Below are 27,972 nucleotides of genomic sequence, written 5' to 3'. Positions count from 1 at the left end.
AGGCTACTGAAATGGTAAGGAGGTGGCCATTGGTGACTGTCAAAAGAGTGGTTTCCAGGGGGTCTGTGGATTTAAGAAACCAGGTGCCATGAGATAAGAATTATTTGAATAAGCAGAAAAGTAATATAACTTTTTTAAAATAAAATAAATGATGTTGCCAAGGCAAAGAGAATTTTGAGGTGGTCGCAGGCTAAAAGTAGTACTATTACTTGTTTTAAAAACTAGAGCCAGTTAAAACATGCTTTTAGACAAAAGAGCCCACAGGAGGAGGAAAGGTTGCAAATATTATAAAGACAGCATATTATATTATATTTTGTTTTATTGTATTATAAAGGGAGCATATTCCCTCAGTAGTCAGAAGGTAGTGAACGGGCACAGGCGGAGGTCAGGTTTTGACTTCCAACTCCCAGACAGAAAACTGGAGAAAGCACGTTTTGAGATGGAGCAAAAAAACATTGACGTTATTTATTCGAGTCTTGATAGAAGTGCGGCCCCCACTTTGTGGCCAGTTCCTTGGTGAGAAGGATGACTTCATTGGAGCTGACTCGTTCAGTGCTTGTGTAATTAGATTGACTTTCCAAAGCCAAATGGTAATGTTATTAAAGACTTTTTTTTTCAATGTTTAGTATTTTATTGCACCTCCTTGGAATTTTTGTCCTTAGGGAAAGTTGCCCAACGTGATGAAACAATGGATTAAATTCCCTATTGAGAAAAATGAAGTGCAAGACAAAAATAAAAAATTAAGAGAATGGAAATGATACACAAAGGAGTGGTTTAACTTCTCTTGTTGGATTCAATGGCACACAAAATTTTTTATAATACTAAGTCTGGGTATGGTAACCCTGAACAGGTAGTTAACCTGTGTGAGGGAAGTCAGATGCAAGAACAAAGGGAAAAGGAACAATCCTTGCTTTTTCAGTGGGTAAAGAGACCTGTCGCCTTTAATAGCAAGCAGCACACAAAAGATAGAATAGCAAAGACAGTCATTTGAATGATCCAGGTCTTAACAAAGCACCATGGATGGTTTGAACAAAAGGCTTTTTGTTTTGTTTTTGTGTCCGTGGCCAGTCTGCTGTTTCAGCAATTCCAGTTTAATTCCTGATAAACTGAGTAACTTGAGCGGCTGCTATATTTTTGCCCAGTGCAGCATAAAAATGCTACATTGAAGGTACTGTGGATAAGGTTTGTTATCATTCCCTGTACAACTGAAGTCCCTGGTGTTGGTTTAGACTCTTTGCAAGTTATTTGATATTGAGTAACCTTGGTGATGCTCCACGACTGCCAGTGATAGGGCTTTTTCATTCTAAACTGAAATGAGATCACCTCCAATTTGGTTGTGCTCTGGTGACGCTCAACTAGGGCTTGCACACCCACAGCACTCTCACATTTATCATGGGTATGAGAAGCTTTCACTTTAATTTAAGTCAGATTTAGTTCTTCAAGTCTCTTTAAATGATTTTGGCTACGTGAAGAAAAGCAATGTTAAAAGCCAGTTTTCTGCCATGACAAATAACATTTGAGGAATAATTCTTTCCATGGTTTGCAGTGAAAAATAAAGCTAACAAACAGTTTTATCCAGTGGTGTGACTTTTAATATTTAATCCCTAAGTGTTTCAGTCAGTTCATTCAGTCACTCAGTTGTGTCCAACTCTTTGCGACCCCATGAATCGCAGCATGCCACGCCTCCCTGTCCATCACCAACTCCTGCAGTTCACTCAGACTCATGTCCATCGAGTCGGTGATGCCATCTCATCCTCTGTCGTCCCCTTCTCCTCCTGCCCCCAATCCCTCCCAGTATCAGAGTCTTTTCCAATGAATCAACTCTTCGCACGAGGTGGCCAAAGTACTGGAGTTTCAGTTTTAGCATCACTCCTTCCAAAGAACACCCAGGACTGATCTCCTTCAGAATGGACTGGTTGGATCTCCTTGCAGTCCAAGGGACTTTCAAGAGTCTTCTCCAACACCACAGTTCAAAAGCATCAATTCTTCAACACTCAGCACTCTTCTGGAGAAGGCAATGGCAACTCACTCCAGTACTCTTGCCTGGAAAATCCCATGGACGGAGGAGCATGGTAGGCTGCAGTCCATGGGGTCGCTAAGAGTCGGACACGACTGAGCGACTTCACTTTCACTTTTCACTTTCATGCACTGGAGAAGGAAATGGCAACCCACTCCAGTGTTCTTGCCTGGAGAATCCCAGGGACAGGGAGCCTGGTGGGCTGCCGTCTATGGGGTTGCACAGAGTCGGACATGACTGAAGTGACTTAGCAGCAGCAGCCCTCTTCACAGTCCAACTCTCACATCCATACATGACCACTGGAAAAACCATAGCCTTAACTAGATGAGCCTTTGTTGACAAAGTAATGTCTCTGCTTTTGAATATGCTATCTAGGTTGGTCATAACTTTCCTTCCAATGAGTAAGCGTCTTTTAATTTCATGGCTGCAATCACCATCTGCAGTGATTTTGGAGCCCCAAAAAATAAAGTCTGACACTGTTTCCCCATCTGTTTGCCATGAAGTGATGGGACCAGATGCCATGATCTTCATTTTCTGAATATTGAGCTTTAAGCCAACTTTTTCACTCTCCTCTTTCACTTTCATCAAGAGGCTTTTTAGCTCCTCTTCACTTTCTGCCATAAGGGTGGTGTCATCTGCATATCTGAGGTTCTTGGTATTTCTCCTGGCAATCTTGATTCCAGCTTGTGCTTCCTCCAGCCCAGCATTTCTCATGATGTACTCTGCATATAAGTTAAATAAGCAGGGTGACAATATACAGCCTTGACGTACTCCTTTTCCTATTTGGAAACAGTCTGTTGTTCCATGTCCAGTTCTAACTGTTGCTTCCTGACCTGTATATAGGTTTCTCAAGAGGCAGGTTAGGTGGTCTGGTATTCCCATCTCTTTCAAAAATTTCCACAGTTTATTGTGATCCAGATAGTCAAAGGCTTTGGTGTCATCAATAAAGCAGAAATAGATGTTTTTCTGTAACTCTCTTGCTTTTTCAATGATCCAGCGGATGTTGGCAATTTGATCGCTGATTACTCTGCCTTTTTTGAAACCAGTTTGAACATCTGGAAGTTCACGGTTCACGTATTGCTGAAGCCTAAGTGTTTAGGGAGGGTTTTATTCTACTCTAATAGAAATTAACTGTACAGGAAGAATATCAGTCAATATGACCTCTTTTTGCCTTTTTGCATAAATGACATTGCCTATGGTGTTTAATATTAGTCATTGAAGGAGATATTTGTCCCAGGATATGGAGGGAGGTGACTCTTTTCAATGCCTTTTCAGTGTATTAGTCAGCAAATTCTTTTCCTGTGTGACTGTTGAGCTGATGATACAATTAATGGTACGTGTTCTCATGGTACTCCACCTTCCAGGTCCTGACCACTTTATCTCCCAAAACACACTAAGTAGATTGAAATGAGAAGTCATTTGGAATTGCTCTAAAGTAAGTATTAGGTGTATGAATTCAGAAGTTTGCTTGTCATTTCCCGCCTCCCTTGTGGAACCCATTTACTTCAAGGCAGCTTTTCCACCATCTCTCTTCTACCTTGTGAAAGTATTAGTCACTCAGTCATATCTGACTCTGCGACCCCATGGACTGTAGCCTGCCAGGTTCTTCTGTCCATGGAGTTCTCCAGGCAAGAATACTGGAGTGGGTAGCCCTTCCCTTCTCCAGAGGATCTTCCCATCCCAGGTATTGAACCCAGGTCTCCTGCATTGCAGGCAGATTCTTTCCTGTCTGACTCACACAGGAAGCCCTCTTTTCCACCTTACTCCTTCCCAAAACCCCTCTGGGAGCTTTCCTGTGACATCTGTTCTATCTGACCAAAAATCACAAAAGTTGCCCATGGTGGAGTAAGTATTGTGATGTTGGATTTGGTCAGTGTCTCCAAAGTTCTACTGGGACCAAATTTTCTTGGATAGGTAACCCTAATAGAGCAGTGAGCATCATCTTCTCTACCTGCTCTTCCCTCATCCTCTTATTTACTGAACATATATATATAATAGGTGCCCCTCACCCATTAAATTCTGTGTTTATGCTGGCCCTAACCCATACGTGTCAGTTGTGCTTAATAAACACTGATGACCTCTTTGGTGTACCAGATAGGCAGGTCACATGCTTTGGGTAAATTAAGATAAAAAGTATGGCCAAAGATAAAATGCACCTGGGTGAGGGCTAGGGATAGCCCCCCTGTCACATAATCACAGGGCCCTTTCAAGCACTGAAGGTTCATTCATTTAATGAACTCTTGGCCACCTACAATGAGTAAATCGTGTGTGGCTTAGGCACCTTTAGGGCTTCCCTCATAGCTCAGTTGGTAAAGCATCCACCTGCAATGCAGGAGACCCTGGTTCAATTCCTGGGTCGGGAAGATCCATTGGAGAAGGGATAGGCTACCCACTCCAGTATTCTAGGGCTTCCTTTGTGGCTCAGCTGGTAAAGAATCGCCTGCAATACGGGAGACCTGGGTTCGATCCCTAGGTTGGGAAGATGACCTGGAGGAGGAAAAGGCTACCCACTCTAGTATTCTAGCCCAGAGAACCCCATGGACTGCACAATCCACGGGGTCACAAAGAGCTGGACACGACTGAGCGACTTTCACTTAGACACCTTTAGGAGGACATCGGCTTTTACTTTCAGGGCCTGGGAAGCCATTGGAGAAGTTTGAGCTCAGGATTGACATAATCTGACTCACACTTTTTAAGTGGTTCAATTTGGTTCTGTGTTAAAAGTTCAAAGTAAAAGAATCGGAGTGACCCAGGACATTGGGTGGAGATGACCGCAGTAATCAATGGAGAGGTGGAAGTGGCCTGAAAAGAAAGTAGCTACCAGATAAAGCATTTCTTCTTCCACAGTGCTCTCTATACTCTATCAGCTAAATTCTTCTTCATCCTTTGTTCCCCATCTTCCTCTCTAGTTACTCCATTGGTGAGTGTGGATCATCATGGCAAAATAAAAGAAACACTTGAATAAAATAAAAGAAACCCTCTTTCCCCCTTGGGCCTTTTACCTTTTCTCGCCTGGAATAAGGAGGAAAATTCTGGTCTTCAGGAGCCTCGCCTAGCACCTCCTCCAAATGGAAGGCTTTTCCTTTTACTTTATACCTGCCCTAAATGGGTTCATGGATTTCACATCAAGAACCTTTCATTTTGTTTCTCTTTCTCTGTGGCTACTTACTTTACTCTGAAACAGTTTTCTTGTAGTGTGGCTCCCAGACCAGCAGCAGGAATATCACCTAGGAATTTATTAGAAGTGTGAGTTCTCAGGCTCCAATGCAAACCCACTGAGTCAGACACTCAGGTCAGCCAAGTAATTAACAAGCCCCCAGGGGATTTGGATGCACCTTCATCGGGAGAACCCTGCTCCATAAATTGTCATGTGAACTTGTTTAATCAGTCAACCAAATTGTAAACACCTTGAAAATTGTACCCCTTTCAGTTTCACTAGCTCATTGTGAGCTAAGATTCAAACAAACACACAGCTGTTCACTGCCAGAGTTTAAGATCTTGGCCACCACCATTCATCTCCCTGGCTGTTAGCAGGTTACTTGAACGAATTGATTCATCTCCTTCCAGGAAGCTTCCTTTTCCTTGAAACGTGGGTGATTATTGGCATATTTTCTGATTGGCTGTCTCTTTCTTACCCTAAGTTAATAAATTATACTCTAGCACCTGGAGCATTTTGTCCAACGGTGCATAATGTCCATGTACCATTAAGACATGAAGAGAGGAGAGATTTTGGAACTTTTAGAGAGACTTGGGCTTAATCCTTAAAGCCATATATTTTCTCCTTTCATAATTTATGGTACTTTGGATGCAAAGTATCATTGACATGATAATTGATAAAGAAGGCATCTTATGGACTCAAACATGGATTTATTGGAAGATAAATTTGGATTTAGTACTTCATATATAATAATATACTTTTATATCATTGTAAGTATTCCTGTATAACTATATACAAACAATTATTCTTAAGGGGAGAGGGAAGAAAAGAATGAATCACTAGTGTAATAGTAAACCCAAAAGTCATATTTATTTGGAATCTATTATTTATAATTGCTCTCAAATTATCTAGGACAATATCCATTGAAAGTATCTATGTTAAATCCATGGTGTCTTTAAGATTTAACATAGCTTTTCAGCTCACTTGATATGCTGCAAGTAACTGAGTAACTCAAAAATCTTTGGACCATTTATAGTCCGTTAACTATGTTCTAATTTGTTGATTCTTGAAGACAATTTCAATAAAGTACAGCTAGCTGCTTTGAAGGGGGCTTAGCTGCTTTGAAGAAAAGAATTTATGGACTATCCAAATGTAATTTTGGAAAATCCAGTATACATGACTGGCAAGGCAGAATTTTAACTACAATATCAGTATGATTTCCTCTTCAGGATTGCCAGACGCAATAAATGTACTAGAAGGCAGATTCCTTCCACTTTGAAATGCATTTTGACTTTATTTTCAGTAAGAAAATAACTTCCCTAATGTGCACAGAGCCTAATATTTGAGTGCAGTAAAAGTTTTCCTATGTTGCTTGTTAAATGAAAGCTCAAACTAGAATCTTTAGCTGTATAAGACCTGATACAGCTGTTGGACTGGAATTGATTATTGATTTTCTTCTCAATATATGTTTGTAGTCGTCCATGTTCTCAGCCCTCTGGTACCAGACAAAGATATAAGAACTGGCTTTCAGCCCTGTCACTGATAATCTGGTGGATAAATAACTGGGATAGAAGTTTGGAAACCTGGATCTACCAGAAATGTAAAACATTTGTGTCTCATAATCCATAAGACAGGTATAATATCTGCTTTCCTTCAGTTCACACAGAAATATTTTACACACAAATCAAATAATGATGGCCAAGGGCTTTCAGTTTAGAAAATAATGCATTTATTAAGTGTCAGGAGTAATGGCTTTAAAAATCAGTGATGTGAAAAAAAGAGTTGTTTAGACTTTGGTTCATCACAGGACATTCTCACTGAAGCAGTACATCATGGCCATTATTTATAATGAACTTTGGAACTGGAGTTGTTAATGACCTTGAATTATAGGAGGAGGATTATGAAAGATTTAATACTGTTAGAAAGAAACCACATTCAGATTTTAAAGTATGGTATGTCTAAAATGCCGTACTGTTGTGAAATACTAGCAGTGTGCTTCTGACCTGAATGTTTAGACGCTTTCCTAGCAGTTCATACTCGTATATACCACCACAATCCATACAACCTGAAAAATGACAAAACAGCCTTTTTTAACTGGTCCTTCTGGCTTTTAATGCAGTAGTGCTTGTCTTCTGTTTCTTTTTTTTTTTTAATTAAACTACAGTTAATTATAGTATTGTATTAGTTTCAAGTGTACAGAAAAGTGATTAAATTATATTTATAATTATATTTTTTTCAGATTCTTTTCCCTTATATATTATTACAAGATGTTGAATATAGTTCCTGTTGCTAAACAATAGGTCCTTGTGGTTTACCTGTTTTATATATAGTAGTGCATATCTCTTAATCCCAAACTCCTAATTTATCTCTTGCATCCACCCCCGTTATCCCCTTTGGTAACCATAAGTTTGTTTCTATTTCTGTTTTGTAAATAAATGCATTTGTATCATTTAAAAATTTAAGTTTTTTTTTTTTTTGAAGTAAAATTGGTTTACAATTTTGTGTTAGTTTTGGTTGTACAGCAAAGTGATTCAGTTATATTTGTGTATATTCTTATTATATATATATCTCAGATTCTTTTCTCACATATATATATTAAAATATTGAGCAAAGTTCATTTGCATCATATTTTAAGATTCCATATATAAGTGATACATGTTATTTGTCTTTCTTTGATTTCAGTTCAGTCGCTCAGTCATGTCTGACTCTTTGTGACTCCATGAACTGCAACACGCCAGGCCTCCCTGTCCATCATCAACTCCCACAGTTCACCCAAACCCATGTCCATTGAGTCTGTGATGCCATCCAACCATCTCATCCTCTGTCGTCCCCTTCTTCTCCTGCTCTCAATCTTTCCCAGCATCAGAGACTTTTCCAATGAGTCAGCTCTTCGCATCAGGGGGCCAAACTATTGGAGTTTCAGCTTCAACATCAGTCCTTCCAATGAGCACCCAGGACTGATCTCCTTTACAAAGGACTGGTTGGATTTCCTTACAGTCCAAGGGACTCAAGAGTCTTCTCCAACACCACAGTTCAAAAGCATTAATTCTTCAGTGCTCAGCTTTCTTTATAGTCCAACTCTCACATCCATACATGACCACTGGAAAAACCATAGCCTTGACTAGATGGACCTTTGTTGACAAAGTAATGTCTCTGCTTTTTAATATGCCATCTAGGTTGGTCATAACTTTCCTTCCAAGGAGTAAGGGTCTTTTCATTTTCATGGTTGCAATCACCATCTGCAGTGATTTTGGAGCCCAGAAAAATAAAGTCAGCCACTGTTTCCCCATCTATTTGCCATGAAGTGATGGGACCAGATGCCATGATCTTCATTTTCTGAATGTTGATTTAAGCCAACTTTTTCACTCTCCTCTTTCACTTTCATCAAGAGGCTCTTTAGTTCTTTTTCACTTTCTGCCATAAAGGTGGTGTCATCTGCATATCTGAGGTTATTGATATTTCTCCCAGCAGTCTTTATTCCAGCTGTGGTTCCTCCAGCCCAGTGTTTCTCATGATGTACTCTGCATATAAGTTAAATAAGCAGGGTGACAATATACAGCCTTGACGTACTCCTTTTCCTATTTGGAACCAGTCTGTTGTTCCATGTCCAGTTCTAACTGTTGCTTCCTGACCTGTATATAGGTTTCTCAAGAGGCAGGTCAGGTGGTCTGGTATTCCTATCTCTTTCAGAATTTTCCACAGTTGATTATGATCCACATAGTCAAAGGCTTTGGCATCGTCAATAAAGCAGAAATAGATGTTTTTCTGGAACTCTGTTGCTTTTTCGATGATTCAACAGATGTTGGCAATTTGATGTCTGGTTCCTCTGCCTTATGTAAATTCACGTATTGCTGAACCTGGCTTGAAGAATTTTAAGCATCACTTTACTAGCGTGTGAGATGAGTGCAATTGTGTGGTAGTTTGAGCATTCTTTGGCATTGCCTTTCTTTGGGATTGGAATGAAAACTGACTTTTTCCAGTCCTGTGGCCACTGCTGAGTTTTCCAAATTTAGGTTAATAATCTGAAGGTCCGTCCATGTTGCTGCAAATGGCATTATTTCAGTCTTTTTTTTCTGAATAATATTCCATTGTGTATATATACCACATCTTCTTTATCCATCCATCTGTGGGTGGACATTTAGGTTGCTTCCATGTCTTGGCTATTATAAATAGTGCTGCTGTGAACATTGGGGTGCCTGTATCTTTTCCAGTTAGAGTTTTCTCTGGATATATGCCCAGTAGTGGTATTGCTGGACCATATGGTGACTCTGTTTTTAGTTTTTTAAGGACAAGAGTGCTCATTTAATATTACTTCCTTTATCATTTCTTCTTCTTACTCAGATAAGCAAACATTCAGCAAACTTCACTTTTTTTCCCTTTTAGCATCCACTCATCTTTTCACCTCATTTCCTTAGGGAATAAATGATAAATCCCCTTTTATTCTGACTTTCCATTCAGTTTCTCTCTCCATCTCCTCCTTTTCCTTCCATCTTTCATCTAAAGAAGTCAGAATTAGTGACCATTTAAGTTAAAAGCATTCTCTTGGAATATATTTCAAAATCTTAATAGTAAATTCACGAAAAGTTTCACTCACACATTTATCTCATGGAATTATAAATATGAAAAAAATTTGTATGACAAGTTATACAAATCAATAGTAAAATGCTGATAGCTTTTTTTTAAAAAACCTTTATTTCTTTATTGGCTATGCTGGGCCTTTGTTGTCATGCAGGCTTCTCTTTAGTGGTGGTGAACAAGGACTTCTCTTCACTGCGGAGCTCAGGCTTCTCATTGCGGTGTCTTCTTTTGCTGTGGAACTTCAGTGATTGCAGCTCCCGGGCTCCAGAGCACAGGCTCAGTAGTTGTGGTCCTCGGGCTTAGTTGCTCCATGGCCCGTGGGGTCTTCCCGGCTAAGGATTGAACCTGTGTCCCCGACATTGGCAGGCAGGTTCTTTACCACTGAGCCACCAGGAAAGCCCCTCAATGTGTTTTTTTACTGGCACGACTAGGTGATTTACTTTTCCTCAGACAGGTTTATTTGGAATTCATGTATTTGAGTCCTGTTAAGCTAAGTCCTAGTACCTGGGAGAAGAAGGTAGGCAGGAAGAAACGGGTAAATGCGGGTGAGATCAAGTCACTTCTCTGTTAGAAGTCTCCAGAGGCAACCGTCCAGCCTCGTGGTTAAAAGCGAGTCCTTACAGGAACCTCCAAGGCCCTTTACATGCTTGACCATCTCCTACTGCCCTTTCTCTTCACCCAGCCCAGGTCACACTTCCCTCCAGCTCTTTCTCAGGGTGATGGGACCCCCTTTCTTCACTCAGGCAGGCCTGCTTCCTCACCACTGGCTATACCCTTCTCTGCTTAACTTTTTCCTTACACTTAGGATGTTCTTTCTTGTTATGTAGTTGGCTCTTTTTACTGTTTGTTGTCTGTGTCTTCTTAGAGCACAAGCTCTCTGAAGACAGGAATTTTTGTTTGTTCTGCTCACTGGAATCTCCTGTACCTTCAACAGCACTTGGCAGATAGCAGATGCTCCATAAATATTAATATTGGTAACTTAAATGTGGGATAAATGTGGGATGGGAATGCTTTGTTCTGGAGTCATGACACATGAGGAACTGAGAAAAGAGAATTGTCTTAAAATTGTTCTTCCAAGATCCTGCCTTTTGGGCAGTAATTGCGACTATACCTCCTTAATCCTCCTTACTCTTTTTTTTCTCTCTCTCTGATCTTTTGTTGAAAATACTAGTTGACCCTTTATACTGTGTGAGGCACAGCAGAGGATCTAAGGAAGTATGCCATGTGGTTTCTAATGAAAAGTTTAGGCTGGCATGGAAGATTGTGGGCTTCCCAGGTGGCACATTGGTTAAGGATCCACCTGCCAATGCAGGAGATGCAAGAGATATGGGTTCGATCTCTGGCTCAGGAAGATCCCTTGTAAAAGGGAATGGCTACCCCCTCCATTATTCTTGCTGGAGAATTCCATGGACAGAGGAGCCTGGTGGGCTACTGTCCATGGGTCACAAGAGGTCTGACGTGACTAAGCAGGTGCACGTGTGCAGACACACACAGAAGGTTGTAGTAAGTGGGGAAGGCTTTGTGAAGAAGGGGATCTGAAGTAAACCTCAAAAGATTTGGGGGAAGCTGTCATGAAGTAGTGCAGTGACTTGGGTTCCCTGTAAGCATGGCGGCTGCCACTGCCAGCCAGTAGACCCTGAATGCCATCAGCTCTAAGAGAGTTTGGGAACTGGTGATGGTAGTATACATTATATATTAATATGTATAATTAATATAAATTGAAGAATTTATAAAATAATTTTCAAAAGGGATCAAAGAATTTTCCGTTTCATCTTAAAATGCTGAGTCTGCTAATATTTTCATTATTTATGAGATAGGTAGTGTTTTCACCTACAGACATGCTTTCCCTTTGAGGAAAAGCTAAGAGTCCATCTCTAATTTTAACTATTCAGTTCAGTCGCTCAGTTGTGTCCAGCCCTTTGCGACCCCATGAATTGCAGCACGCCAGGCCTCCCTGTCCATCACCAACTCCCGGAGTTCACTCAGACTCACGTCCATCGAATCAGTGATGCCATCCAGCCATCTCATCCTCTGTCGTCCCCTTCTCCTCCTGCCCTCAATCCCTCCCAGTATCAGGGTCTTTTCCAATGAGTCACCTCTTTGCATGAGGTGGCCAAAGTACTGGAGCTTCAGCTTTAGCATCATTCCTTCCAAAGAAATCCCAGGGTTGATCTCCTTCAGAATGGACTGGTTGGATCTCCTTGCAGTCCAAGGGACTCGCAAGAGTCTTCTCCAACACCATAGTTCAAAAGCATCAATTCTTCGGCGCTCAGCCTTCTTCACAGTCCAACTCTCACATCCATACATGACCACTGGAAAACCATAGCCTTGACTAGACGGACCTTAGTTGGCAAAGTAATGTCTCTGTTTTTGAATATGCTATCTATATCTAGGTTGGTCATCACGTTTCTTCCAAGGAGTAAGCATCTTTTAATTTCATGGCTGCAGTCACCATCTGCAGTGATTTTGGAGCCCCCCCAAAATAAAGTCTGACACAGTTTCCACTGTTTCCCCATCTATTTCCCATGAAGTGATGGGACTGGATGCCATGATCTTCATTTTCTGAATGTTGAGCTTTAAGCCAACTTTTCGCTCTCCTCTTTCACTTTCATCAAGAGGCTTTTTAGCTCCTCTTCACTTTCTGCCATAAGGGTGGTGTCATCTGCATATCTGAGGTTATAGTAAACCTTAAATACCAACATTCTTTAAGATGAACAATACTCATTGCACTTTATACTCATATTTTTGTTATTGTTGTTACTGAAATGGAAGTATAGGAAAAAACTCTAGTAAAACTAGTTCAATTTCTTAATTTCTTAAACTCAAAACGTGTATTATTGATTTATCAGATAAAGAGCAGTGTTATTTTATACATAATTAAGTGTGGTACAGAGACATATGGGTTTCCCTGGTGGCTCAGTGGTAAAGAATCCATCTGCCAGTGCAGGAGACATGGGTTCAATCCCTGGGTCAGGAAGATCTCCTAGAAAAGGAAATGGCAACCCCCTCCAGTATTCCTGCCTGGGAAATCCCATGGAGAGAGGAGCCTGGCGGGCTTCAGTCCATGGGATCACAAACAGCTAGACATGACTGAGCAGCTAAACAACAACAACAACAACAACCCAGAGACATGGAGGAGGATAGTTTCTCATCATAAGCAAGTTGACACTCTCAGGAAAGAGCACCAGCTTTGTGGCCCGAGCACGTGGAGTCTTAATATTGGTTCCACCAACTGACGCAAGTCTAAAACTTTGTGTCTCAAGGTCTTTGTACATAAATTGTAGGTATTATCCCCATCTCTTAAGGTTGTTGTGGAGAGTAAATGATTTACTGTGTATAAAGTGCTTTGGCTTGTTCATAGGGAACTCTCAATCAAAGTTAGTATTAGTAATACACAGCAGTTACAGTATGTCTGCTGAGAGTTGTTTTTATGTCTAGCCTTTTCCTACGACAAAGGCTAACTTTTGGAGCCTTAGAGCTTGGTGCTGAAGCTGACAAATGTTTCTTGCCCAGAGTTGCACAGCTCTTCAGCAGCCAGACAGCCGACTCCAGACGCCCAATTCCTGTTGCCATTTCTTCACCATGATGCTCTAAGATTCCTACCAAAGGGAACACCACCCCGTTTCTCCAAAGATCCTTATGAACGTCTTTTACATCTTAGCATCTCCTGGTTCCATCTTTGTTAATTTCCTTGGACTGCCATGACAAAGTGCTACAAACTGGGTGACTTAAAACAGTAGAAATTTATTGTCTTAAAATTCTGGAGGCTAGAAGTCCAAAATCAGGGTGTTGGCAGGGCCATACTCCCTTCAGCCTCTTGGGGTCACCGTCTTCCAGTTTCTGGTGGTCCTGTGTGCTCTTGTAGCAGCATAACTCCAATCTGTCTCTGCCTCTGTCTGCAGCTGGCTGTCTTTCCTCTGTGTCAGTGCGTCTTCAAATGGTCCCAGTGCCTCTGTTTCCTCTTCATAAGGACACTAGTCATATTGGCTTAGAACCCACCCAGAAGACCTCATTTTAACATGCTTACATCTGGAAAGACTGTAAATGAGGTCATAGTCATAGGTACCGGGGGTTAGGACCTCAACATTTCTTTTCTGGGGACACAGTTCAACCCAGCACACATACTTTCAGAACAAAAAACCTTGATCCTTTTTTCTCTTTGCTTTAGAAGTTACAAAACATCAAATACATTTACCAGGCATCTGGCTGATACTCTTTTAGTGTAAAAATGCTCCTAAATACAAGGTTTCATGTTACATGAAACCAATTACGTTTATAAATTTTATACTTAGATCAACTCAAAAATTTGTGCTCTTTTTTGGGATTGAGAGGAGTTAGAAATAAATGTTTAGGCCACTGACAGTAAGAGAATCCCTGTATGAGTGTCATATGCAGAAAAAGAAATACAACCTCATGATGCTTTAGTCAAGATGTAGCCAACAGTTTGGTCAGACCTTAGAATCTTAAAGAACTGTGTAGCCAGGCAGGTCTTGTTATGGAATTGCTTACTGACTTTTTAAAGTGAGAGGATTTGAGGTAGTTATGGCTTATATGGTAAATGTTGACATCAGTGAGTGTGTTTTTTGAGCACTGGCCAAGTGGGAGGGTTCTGTACCAAGTCCTGATGCACCCTGAGCTAGTCTCTTACCTGAAAGAGCAGAGTTCTCAGAAATACTTGTTGGCTGATTCTCATGACAGCTCCCCCAAAGAAGTAATGGCCCAGCTTTAGAAGTGGAATCTGAGTTTCTAGGAAGTTAAGATGCTGTTCCCCAAGTCTCACAGGTAGTGAGTGGTACCTGGTTTGTCTGAATTACAGACACTCAGCTGCTCCTCCGTAGAGCTGTCCCACAGCCATGCCACTCACCCATCCACCTACCCTCGCCAGTGGTTAACGTTCTGTTACTGAAACACACAAGTGTAGCTTTTCATTGCAAATCCCACATTTCTCAACGTTGTTCAGGAAGGACTGGAAGAGAATGGGTGACAAGGATCTGGGAAATCTTAGATTCGGTGTTGTCTCTGGAGGAGTCATTAGAGTTGGTTTGGAATAGTTGGATTTTCCCCTTGCTTATGAGGTAAGGTTGCCCTTCTTCTCACCTCTGAAGGTACATGTGGACATGTGACTTGTTGTGTCCAAAGAAACAGGAGAGGAAGTAACCTGGTTACTTCTGGCAGAAGTTTCCAGAGCCAGTAGTGCTGCTGCATGATGGTCTGAGCACTCTGAGGGGGATCTTCCCACGGCCTGATCTCCGTGTGACTGCCACCTCTGCCTGGACCGGGAGAATGTGCAGAGTCATAAAAGCATCTTCTTGTATCAAGCCCCTGGGGTTTGGAAGTGTTTCTGACTGCTTTATACTCCAGCTCATTGTCACTAATTCATTACACTTAGGAGCAAAACAGAGCATGGAAATTCATCAAGGATTTCCGGTAGAGAAAATGAGTTTGAAGATAACTCTAAATCTTCTTGCAACAGTCTCCCTCAACATATCTAAAATATTAAAGCAGAAAGTCCAGCAAATAGTGTAATATGTGAAGGTTGGGAGGACAAAACAGTATTAAATTCATAAGATGGTTAGGTAACCATCTAAGCCTATGACAGTATTTTTTGCTTCTATATTTAAAACTTCGGTCACCCACGTTATTTGTCCATTGTTCCTGTGCTAAAGAAAATAGCTGGACAGGAAAGGAAGGAGGAGGAAATTTGTGGCTGGAAAACCAGAGGACACTACAAACAGTGACACCTTTATCTGAGCAATACTGTGAGAACAATAGCATGGTTTTACTCTAAATTTCTGTTGCAAGAAGCATATGTGTTAAAGAGAGAGCTTCTATTACAGTTAGTATCATGTTTCCCGCCTGTGGTTGCTGGCATAACCTGGCTTTAAGTTATACTTTGCCTTGCCCTTACCATCAGTGTAGTGTTTGAAAAGTCTTTGTTTATTCATGATTGCTAGTACTCGCTTATATCTCACTCCATAGACAATAAACTCACTTTTTAATGAACAAAGCCAAGGTTTTAGAAGCTGAGGGCTACTGCAACTTGACAAGAGGAAATTTTCCTAGATTTCCCATTAGAGTTGAAGATAAATGACAGTGGAACTTGATGAGTTTATTAGACTAATTAGATTATTTATTAATTAGATTAATTAATGAGTTTATTAGATCAATCTGGTAAGAATTTAAAAATTGGTTATCTGCCATAAATTTATATGGCCTAATTTAATCTTGGATGAGCACCATGTTCCTTTGATATGCTAGTTTGTTATACCACTATTTAAACATTTTTGTGACATAAATTTAACCATGGAAAGAAAAGACATTGTCCTTTAAACTAGGCTTGAAAGATGACACATACTGGGAATACTAACAGTTGCCAGCTTTTCATGATTTTAATTTACGGATAACAGTTTTGCAGTATTTTGGTTTTATAAACTTTAACACGTATGTCATTTGGCTATTTTAAATTTCCTTTTAATTAAAAAATTTTGAAGTGTAATTGATGTACAGTATAGGTTTGGGTGTACAACATACTGCTCTGATATTTAAATACATTGCAAAATGATCATGGTAAGTCTAGTAACATCTGTCACCATACAAAATTACTATATTATCGACCATGTTCTATATAAGGGTGTATATTACATCCCTAAGACTTGTGTATTTTATAACTGGAATTTTGTACATCTTAATCCCCTTCACCTATTATGCCCAACCCCATCCCCCCTGCTGTCTGACAGCCACCCAGTTGTTCTCTGGACCTTTAAGTCTGTTTCTGATTTGTTTGTTTTGTTTTTTAAATTTCACATGTAAGTGAAATCATATGGTATTTGTCTTTGATTGACTTATTTCGCTTTGCATAATACCTTCTAGGTCCATTCATGCTATTGCAAATGGCAAGATTTCATTCTTTTTTATGGCTGGGTAATATTCCTCTCTCTGTGCGTGTAAATGAACATTGGAGTACATATATCTTCTTGAGTTACTGTTTTATTTTCTTCAGATAAATACCCAGAAGCAGAATTGCTGAATTGTATGAGAGTTATGTTTTTAATTTTTTGAGGAACCTCCGTACTGTTTTCCATGGTGGCTGCATCAATTTACATTTCCACCTACAGCACTGGGGTTCCTTTTTCTCTACATTCTTGCCAACTCTTGTGATTTGTTGTCTTTTTTGATGATAACATTTTGGATGTTTTTAATATTATTGCCAAGAAGATCAGAATGAATACCACCTTTAGAGATGACCTAGCTTAGCAGTCCCTTGCAGATTAATCTTTTTTAAACACATTCTTACATGGTACCTGATATCAAGAACAGATTTTTTAGTACTATAAAATTCTATAATTTGAGACTTGTACTTAAGATCAGTGAATGAGGGTGAAAAGGATTATTTTTTGAATAAGGAAAGGATTTGGTTTAAAGGGTCTTGGCCTTAACTTTGTGTTTTGTTTTGTTTGGTAACTATTTTTGAAAGCACCAAATTATGTGATAAGCAACTTACAGTGGTAATAGGTTTCATTAGTTTGTTTTACAAGATTCACCCTGAATCTTTAGGAGACTTCAGTTTATAGGACTACAGAAAAGTTAAGTTAGCAATACAAATTAGTGACATGTAGAATTATAGGGTTGAGTGTTATGTTTTATTCTAGCCTTAAGATTAAAAAAAATAAAATAAAACCAGACTTCCCTGGTGGCTCAGTGGGAAAGAATCTGCCTGCCAGTACCAGAGACCCAAATTCGATCCCTGATCTGGGAAGATCCCACATACCGTGGAGCAACTAAACCTGTGCACCGTAACTATTGAGTCTGTGCGCTAGAGCCTGGGAGCCGCAACTACTGAGACCCCTGCACCCTGGAGCCCATGCTCCACAACAAGAGAAGCCTGTGCACTGTGTCTGGAGAGAGTCCCCACTCACCGCAACCAGAGAAGAGCTCATGCAACATGAAGACTCAGCACAGCCAAGAGGAAATAATTAAAATCATTTTAAAAAGTAAAACATTTACAGAATCCAAGAACTCTGCACTGAACACCATTTGAAAACTAGTCACCATGCTTTATGTAACATCCCTGTAGGAATGAGAACAGAATCTGGTTGTACTATTTATTTTTGTAGAGAAGTTGTGAAATACTGGAGAAAATGTGGAAGTCTTTTTCACTGAAAAGGGTTAGATTAGTGTTATAAATCCTCATTTTTTCAAATGTACTTTGGAGGTGTCAGAAATTTTTTTAAAATTTTCTTTTTTTATTCAATGTTAGTTAGCATGGGTTGCCAGTCCAGCCCACACATTATTCAGCCCATAAGTAACTGAAGTATTAGTATTTAACTATCTTATGATTACCTGTACAATTTTTCAGTTAGCTTGGCATTCTAAAAGAGCCTTGTGACTATTTCCATGGAGTTTAAAAAAAAATCTGATGTGTAGTTTTCATTTGACTCTCTGCTCCCACCATGAGATAGGTAACACAGGACAGTGAGGATTTTTTTATTTTTATCCCTCCACTAAAGCAGCTGCTCATCTCCTCTTTGAAGAAGCAGCTTAGATCCTAGTGTTAAAAGGGAACTCTGAAGATGCCCTACTTTAGTTCTGTGCCATTAGGTGCATGGTTTTGTAAAACTGTGCAAAGAGGAAACTTGCCCCAAAGCAAACACCTGTCACCTTCCTTTAGCAAGAAGGATATTCAAAGCAACACTGTGGGGAATCCTTTTGCAAGGCAAATACTTTTCTGAGGTATCTAAGTCATAGGAGAGCTCCTGGGACTTTAAAATGTCATTAGAACCCTTGCTTTGTTCTCCCTCAACTGACGGGAGTTATCAGTGCAGTGGTTCCTCCTTGAAGAGAATCCCCAGTCTCTGAGCAGCCAACGGCCCCAGTCATTGCTCCGTGAACTGGAAGACATCTCAGACTGCCACCCAGCTTTGTGCTAAACTCCACCCAGTGATTACAGGCTGTTTAGCATCAAATAAAATTGGAAGTAAAAACAGAATGAGAGATTATAATCTATGATTTCTCACTTCCAGTTGATCAGTCTAGAAGGCAAGCCTCACATGAGAATTGCTTGCGCTTTTTGATGTGGAATTACATCATCAATTGTTACATGTCAAAATTATGGTACATATGGAAAACAGTATGGAGGTTCCTCAAAAAACTAAAATTTAGTTCCATGTCATCCGGCTATCCCAGTCCTGGGCATACACCTAGACAAAACTCTTAATTTGAAAAGATACATGCATCCCTGTTTCATAGTAGCACTGTTTACAATAGCCATCAAAGCAGCCCAAATGTCCACCAACAGATGAATGGATAAAGAGGATGTGATACATATATGCAATGGAATATTACTCAGTCATAAAAAAGAATGAAATATTGCCATTTGCTGCAACATAAACAGACCTAGAGATTATCATACTAAGTGAAGTAAATCGGAAAAAGACACATATCATATGATATCATTTATATGTGGGATCTAAAATATGATACAAATGAATTTATTTGCAAAATAGAAACAGACTCACAGAGAACAGACTTGTGATTGCTAAGGAGGAGAGGAGTAGGGGAAGAAAGAATTGGGAGTCGAAATTAGTGGATGCAAACTATCATATGTAAGGTGAACAGACTTCCAGCTGGCTCAGTGGTAAAGAATCTGCCTGCCAATGCAGGAGACTTGGGTTTAATCTCTGAGTGGGGAAGATCCCCTGGAGAATGAAATGGCAGCCCACTCCAGTATTCTTGCCTGGGAAATTCAATGGGCAGAGAAGCCTGGCAGGCTACAGTCTATGGGGTCGAAAAGAGTCAGACACAGCTTAGTGACTAAACAATAGCAACCTACTATATAGCACAGGGAATTATATTCAGTATCCTGTGATAAACCATAATGGAAAAGAATGTTAAAAAAGAATGTATACATGTATATCTGAGTCAACTTGGTATACAGTAAAAAAATTTTTTGTTTTTATTTTTTAATTTTAAAATCTTTAATTCTTACATGCGTTCCCAAACATGAACCCCCTCCCACCTCCCTCCCCATAACTTCTCTGTGGGTCAATTAACACAACATTGTAAATCAACTATACTTCAATAAAAGTAATGTAATTACCCTGACTCAGAGAGTTTTTGAGAGGTGTAAAACAGTCCCTTTGAAGCGTATTAACATGGCATATAAGGTATGTTACCTGCTTTACTAACTCTTAGTTCTTTTTATCATCATTTTTATTATTTTAAATCATTATTGTATGTAGAGAAATATTGCAAGAAAAGGTAAATAAAAAGGAGTAAGCAAATCCTGCTTCTTAAAGCCCTTTCTCCCGTCCCTCGCCTCTACCCCTGCAGAGTGTGATAAGTTACGGCGGGATGGCTACCGGAGTTCTCAGTACTATTCCCAAGGACCCACCTTTGCAGCCAACTCCAGTCCCCTCTGTGATGATTACCAAGATGAGGATGAAGAAACAGATCCAAAGGTAAGTCTTCTAAATTCAATACATGATCCTCGACTGGCTCCCAGAACAGATAAAAGACCTAAGTTAGAAAAACTCATGAAATAGAATAAAGTCTGTTTTTTAGTTAGTAGTATTATCCTGTGTTAATCTCAGTTTTGGCAAATGTACCATGATGATGTAATATGTCAATATTAAGGAAGACTGGGTGATAGGTACACAAGGTATTCTCAATACTATCTTTGCAACACTTAATTATAAAATAGGCTTTGTATTAGATGATTTTGCCTAACTTTAGGCTAATGTTAAGTGTACTGAGCATGTGTAAGGTAAGCTGAGGTAAGCTGTAATGTTTGATAGGTTAATGAGTTACATGCATTTTGACATTTGTTTTCAGCTTATGATGGGTTTTTTTTGGACAAAACCCCATTGTAAGTTGAAGAAGGTCTATACAAAAAAAGTCTTTCAGCATAATAGGAAAAGCAGCTATATCAGAATTGATGTGGTCTATAGTTTTTTAAAACTTTTTTTTTTCTTGTTGGCATGAATAAGAAAAATTACAATCAGAAGATGAATTACATGGTAAGGATTTTGTTTTGTTTTTATTGTTTTTCAGCTTTATTGAAGTATATTGACAAAATTATATATAATTTCAAGTGTGATAATTTGATATACATGTGTTTTGTGAAATGATCACCAGTCAGACTGATGAACATGTCTATCACCTCACTACCGTAAACACAGAATTATAATCATTTTAAAAACAAGTAGTTATTAAGCATCTCATGTGCTAGGAAATATTTTAGGTGCTGTAACAATGAAGCAAACAGAAGAATTCTTCTCTTGATAGTGCTTTGATTTGGTGCTGAGACACTGAGAATAAGTAAGCAATGATGCTGTTTTAGTGATGTGTGCTCTGGAGTAAAATAGAACAGGAGGTTGCAATTTTAAATTAAAGGGTAGGTTTTTCCCAAGCAAAGAGGAGTTTGGGATTAAAAGAGTTAGTCATGCAGAAATCTTGGAGAAGGACATTCTAGGAAGAAACAGCAGCCAGTGAATAAATGTATATAGCATATGCCTGATACTACAAAATGCAAAAATTAATAAGGTATTAAGCATGTACAGACATGCATCAGGAAACTTACAGCTCTCAGATAGGGAGAATTCACCAAAATAAAAAGTTCTATATATATTACATGCTACAATAAGTGTTTGTCATATGGTAATATTTGAAAGAGAACTTCTTACTTGGGCAGTTAGGAAATAGCAAAGGGCCTGGGAGAGGGTGTAGTGTGTAAAAAGAGTAGTTATAGGGCTTTTGTAACAGGTAAGACATACTAAAGACCTAGAGATCCAAAGAGTAGCAGTGTGAATGATGAGGAAGCAGGGAGGGAAAGGGGGAGGATGTTAAGGGATAAAGGGGTTTATTTCTGGGTTTTCATCCTGACCCATTGATCTATTTTTGCATGTGCTAGTACCATACTGTTTTGATTTCTGTAGCTTTGTAATATAGCCTGAATCAGGAAGTATGATTCTTCCAGTTCTGTTCTTCTGTGTAAATATTTATTGAGTTAAATGAATGGAGGATGAACAGCCTGTTCAAAAAGATCTTAGAGATGTGTTATGGGGAGGGAGGTGGGAGGGGGTTCATGTTTGGGAACGCATGTAAGAATTAAAGATTTTAAAATTAAAAAAATAAAAAACTAAGAAAAAAACAAACAAACAAAAAAGATCTTAGAGAACAGTCTTCCACTCACCACTTTCTAGATAAAGAAATTAATGCCTTGAAGATGCAAGTGATGCATACAGCAAGTGGGAGAGCTAAGACTTGAAGTGTGTCTCCTAATTCCTAGAATACTACTTCTTAACTTTATCTCTTAAATTCCATGCATGGAAGTTTTCTAAATTTCTAAGCTCTAGTCCACACTCATGCATTTATCTGCTTACTGTCCATCTCCACTTAAATGTCTCTTACAGCTATCTCAAACTGATTCAAATTCAAATGTGATTCTCACATCTCTCTTCCAAAAGGAAAAAAAAAAAAAAAAAAAAACCTCTACCTGATTCTTTTGTAGTTTTCCTCACCTCAGTAAGTTTCAACTTCTTTCTACCCATTTTTAAGTCAAAATCATCAGGCACATTCTTGATTCTTTTCTTTTTCTCACACCTTGAGCAAATTCTGTAGGATTATCAGTTAGTGAACCACTCCAGAATTGCAGTTCAGGTATTATGTAGCAACTAGGTCTAGAGCATGTCCCTAAGAGTGGGAGGTAAGGTTGTGAAGGATCAGAGCAGGTGTTAGATGGAACAGCTCAGTGGATACTGAGTTCACCAAGAGTGATGACAGGAATAGTGGTGGAGGGAGGCTGAAGTAAGATTGCAGATGGGCAATGCCAAGTGAAAGAGTTAGCTCTTATTTCATAGCTAATAGGAAATCACTAACATTTTTCAAACAGAAGATTTTATGATTAGGAATAAAAATTATATCTATCTTTTGTTAGATGGAAGACATAGCTAATGTTGAAACTGATTTTCTAATTTATTTAAAGTATCAAATCTGACTTTAGAACATCTAGAGGGGGAATATTAACAGACTAATTTCCATGTTAAAAAAATTGTATCAAAAATTACACCATATTGACCTCCAAAGTAGTAACTGAATTGATGAAGATATTAACTAACCTTATTGTGGTAATTGCTTTATAATGTATATGCATCAAATCATCACATTTTAGACCTTAAACTTTCATAATATTAATGTCAGTTATATCTCAATAAATGGGGGAAAATTGAAATAGTAAAAAAAAAAAAAATTGAACCAAATTGAGGAAGAACACTAAGCTTAGATAGTTTCATGGAGAAGAATCTACTAAAGTTTTAAAAGAGTAGGTTAATCCAATGCTTGAAACTGTCTGAGAGCAAAGAAAGAGAAGGAAAAGGTGGAATTAAAAAATAATAATAAATCAGTTTTAACGCTGATAACAAAACCTGAATACACAAATCAGAAGATAAACTAGCCAATCTCACTAATGAATATTGGCATTAGAAATTAAAAATAACAGGTAACATAATCTAGTAACTCATTATGAGATGAATACTTCAAAATCAACCTGGATTTATTTCCATATTAATGTAAGAATGTTCATCATTAGGTAATTCAATCATGTATTAATTGTGTTAATATACTTCAGGGGAAAAATCATATAAAAACTGTAGATATTGACATTTCATACAATTTTACAGCCATTCTTAATTAAAAAATAATAATAATATGGGAACAAGTGGATATTTGTAACTTAACAAAAGTACCTACCTGTCACCAAATCCAACATAATTTTTTATGGGCCATTTCATTGGAACAAAGAATAAGACAGTCATTTGCAGTCACTATAACATAGTATAGATATACATATGGTATAATATTGGTATAGAAATCAATAATTTCATATCTACATATGCAAGTTAGAAGAGATAGTAGAAAAAATCTATTTAAAATAGCTATAGTAAACACAGTAGGGAAAATTTTAATTTAAAAATGCAAGTTATATATGAAAAAGCTTTAAAATACTTTATGGGAACACAGCTAAGATTTGAATAAATGAAAAGATACAACATGCTCTTAGATTAGAGGATTCAATATCAAAAAACTGTCAATTCTGCCCAAGTTAATTTTAAAAATTAACACAGTAGCAATAAAAAATTGAGTAGTTTTGTTCTGTTTTAGTGTGGAATTATTTTAGGGGAGGGGAAGAGGAGAAAGAGGATTGGAGAGGCTGGGTCCAAGGTTGCTGCTGGCAAAGCTGTGAACTAGAAGAGCAGTGGGGAAGGAGAAGCAGCCTGACCACGTATTAAAACATGAAGAGTCAGGAATCACTGCAGTGTGGCACCTGAATATACAAACTGGTAGGACAGAATGTTAAAGACAGAATGTAAAGTCCAGGAAGTGACCTAACTTTTTAGGGCTTCCCAGGTGATGCTTGTAGTAAAGAACCCACCTGCCAATGCAGGAGACCATAACAGACCATGGGTTCAATCCCTGGGTCAGGAAGATCTCCTGGAGGAGGGCATAGCAACCCACTCCAGTATTCTTATCTGGAGAATCCCATGGACAGAGAGGCCTAGCTGGTTACGGTCCATAGGGTCACAAAGAGCTGGACACGACTGATGCAACTTGCATGCATGTGATGAAGTTGGCATTTGAGATCAGGTGGGGATCCATTCATTGTATGAGGGGCTCCAAGCTAACAGTTTATCGTCTCTATGTTAAGACCAAGACCCCTGACTGCAATCATGTCCTTCAAAGTCACTAGCAGTTGGGGTCATTTTAAATATGGAGTATACAGAAGTCAATTTAGAGGGGAAATTTTCCTGGGAAAACCCTTTGTATTTCTAAGTAGGCTATGGGGAGGATAGCAGTGAACTCTGGAGAAGGGACAGGTAATAATTAAGCATCTATTCTGTGCTTAGGATAAAAGCAGTCTCCTAAAATGAGAGTTGCTAATAAGACAGAAGTTAAGGACGTATAAATTAGAACAGAGAACTTAGGGGGTGTCTGTTTTGGTCATTTATTCTGGCTCAGCATTCCAAAGTAATTATCCAAATGCAAAACATTTCCCAAGTAGGACTTGTGTTTATGGTATAGTGAAAGTTATTTTGCTGATGATCGCCACATATATATCTTTCAAAGTAGTGATGTAGCGTAGCAAGAAAAGAAATTGCTTGAATTGTTTCCAAGTATATGTTATATATGTCATCTACATAGTAAACATGCTGCTTGAAAAATGCCTGCAAAGGGATTCAGAAATCTCACAAAATAACATTTCTATTCAGCTGTGAAATCAAAGAGTAAGCTGTTGCTTTAGTATTGCTCTAGTCTTGACAGCTTTTTGTTTTGTTAGTTTGCATTGTGTGCCAGGTACTACCAAAGAGGTTATTCAGGTATTTGAAGGAAATTTCAGTTACAGATGACAGGATACTTCCTGTGAGTTGAGGGAGCATATCTCCAACTGCCATTGTGGGAGGTTATGTTTGATGATATGTTCACTGCATCAGGGAAACATTCACAGAGGCCCCATTGTCTCAGCAGAAAGGATGTCAGTCGTGAGTTACTCAATCTCTTGTGAAAAATTTGCCCTCCTTCTCCCGACGGATAAATTAGACTGGGATTGTAGCAATAAATGGTTGGCTTTCATGGTACTGATAGAAACTGAAATTTTCTTTTCTAGTCTCTGTTTTCCTTTGAACTGGCATCATCTCAGGTTCTGTTTTAGTCTTTATTGATATGAGAGATTGAAATCAAAGGAGGATTTTGAAGATGGCAAAAGGACAGTGGCCTTGCTCTGTAACCACACATGTAGGAAGCATGTATAAGGTGATGCTTGGGAGACTGGTCTAGAGGAGCTTTCCCGCCTGTCGAAGTTGGTGGCCTTGGCAAATTGCTTCCCTCTGCGTTTCAGTTTCCTTACCTGTGAAGGGTCATAAACCACATGTTCTGGTTTTGCTCAGGATAGTCCTGGTTTACGGCTGCTGTTCTGTGCAATTATTAAAAGTACTCCTTTCACTTTCAAAGGCATTCTGGTTTTGATAATACATTACTTGATTGCCTTACCTACCTTGAAGATGGTTATGAGGCTGAAGTGAGTTAATGTTTTTTAAATGCTTAAGCATGGTGCCTGGCACAGTATATGCTCAAATAATGATGACTGATGTCTTTAAACAGCTTGGTTTTTCAAACCAGACTTCAGAGAAATTAGTTCAATAGACAGTGTCTGGTTTTATGAAAATTTGGCGACTCTTTCAATCATTCTAAGTCTTTTATTCCACAAACATAGAATTTTTCAGGTAGGAAAATAGGCAATAAATTTGAGAGGTTTCAGCAATTACTAAAGCTTTCTAGTTGTTGTGACTTTACAGGTTATCTGTGTGTAGAACTACCAGTGGTTATTTTACTGGTACTCATTTTATAATAATTGTAGAACACTTCAGAACTTTTTCTCAAATTATATCTCATTTTCCTAAGACCTTCCATAAAGTCAGTATTTTTAATAATTATTGCTATCATTTTAACCATCTTGAAACTGAGACTCAGATATATTAAATTACTTTCTCAAGATCACAAAGCCAGAATGTATTTGAGAGGACATAGATGCAGGGCTTCTCACTTTATATTTCATTTTTTTTCATTGCACCATATTGGTGAAATAATAGGACAAGATTACCAAATTACCCAAGTTCCTTCTCACTGTGCCTGCTGTTGTCAATTTTCCTTCTGTCTTTGACTTGTTTGGTGTTATTCATTTATTCACGGTATTGTTTTCAAAAAAGCCATGTTAAGTCCTGCTTAGTCTCAATATACAGACAGAGCCCCTGGCTTTGGGTCACTTAACTATCCAGAAAACGTGATTCTAGATACAGTTATTTTCTTATTGAGTCTCTCTGGGTAAGTAATTCCAGGACACAGTGGAAACACAGAGGAGTTTTTTCTGGTTCCATGTGTTCGCTGCTCTGCGATCTGTGGCATTTCGTTGCTCTGTCCTATTTAGCAGGGTGAGAAGATTGTGGTCTGTCATTTCAGGCCTTTATGCATTTAGGTAGGGAGGGCATCTCTCAACTTGTTCCAGTTTCTCTTGTTCCAAGCATCCCATTACACTGGGATGAGGCTCTATTCATATCTGCCTTCCCTTCTAGATCAGGGCGGAGGTGGGAGGCCACACAGCATCCTCCTCATATTGATTTTGATATTCCCAGCATGGAGCCAAGCATTTGGCACGTGGGAAAGCTTCAGGAGCCGGAAGCTGGGCTGGTGTTACCTGTGAGTCTGCTTAATTCTCCCTGCAACCATGGAAGGCAGCTTGTACCCAGGTCACAGATGTGTCTTGGAGGAATCACAGTACTTGCTTAAGATCACATAGCTTTAAAATTCTGAAACAGAATTCTCCCTCTCTTTACAAAGAGCATTATGAGGTATAATTTATATAAAATAAACTACACACCTTTAAAGTACACAATTTAATATGTTTCGACATACTTATACATACATGAGACCATCGCCACAACCAAGATAGTGAACACACCCTTCACCCCTAAAAGTGAACTAGGATTGAAACCCAGATCTGTGACTCCAGAGCCTGTTTTCCCTCAACAATGAGTAGTGGAATTGAGCCTTGGCTATATCTCTCACCGGCTAATCACTCTCTTGGTTAGGGGAGTTTTGACTTGTTGAGGTAATAGGATGAACATCTTTTCCAACCCATCATCCATCAGTAAAAGAGTGGATAAACAAGTGTATTAGAATGGAATGTATGCTTCAGTGAAATGGATTAACCATAGGCTCACATAACTATATGGATATGGCTTAGAAACATAATGGTAAGTAAATAACACTAAAGAGAATGGCAAAGTATCATTGACACAGTGACTGATAAAGAAGGCATCTTATAGACTCAAATATACATTTATTTGGAGAGAAACTTGGATTTAATACTTTGAATAATCATATGCTTTTATATCTTTGTAAGTATTCCTGTATAATTACATATAAACCAAGCAAGTCTAAATATGTAATTTAGACATATTTATGCACATACATAACAAAAGTTAAAGGCATAATAAATAACACAGCATTCAGGAGAGCGGTTACCTCTAGCCAAGCAGGAAACAGTATGGTGTAGATGTAATTATTCATATTTTAAGTCATGAGTTGGGCAATAGGTTCTTAAAAATTCATTGTTGTGTTATATACTTTGTATATATGATTTATTATAATAAAAGGCCATTAAGGCAAGAAA

At 38.8% G+C, this 27,972-nt stretch overlaps 1 protein-coding gene across 3 annotated transcripts in view; it reads left to right on the top strand.

Annotated features, from left to right (window-relative positions):
- The window catches only part of NHSL1 (NHS like 1), a 197,398-nt gene that overhangs the window by 141,310 nt on the left and 28,116 nt on the right, over positions 1-27,972 (top strand). For all 3 annotated transcript variants that reach the window (XM_042253529.2, XM_042253527.2, XM_004011376.5), the window contains exon 3: positions 20,082-20,209. In XM_042253529.2, coding sequence (XP_042109463.1) covers positions 20,082-20,209 — 128 coding nt within the window. The remainder of the gene's footprint in view (positions 1-20,081; positions 20,210-27,972) is intronic.

This window comes from Ovis aries, chromosome 8 (assembly GCF_016772045.2).
Source record: "Ovis aries strain OAR_USU_Benz2616 breed Rambouillet chromosome 8, ARS-UI_Ramb_v3.0, whole genome shotgun sequence".
NCBI classification, from domain to species: Eukaryota; Metazoa; Chordata; class Mammalia; order Artiodactyla; family Bovidae; genus Ovis; species Ovis aries.
This window is presented reverse-complemented; position numbering and strand designations above follow the sequence as displayed.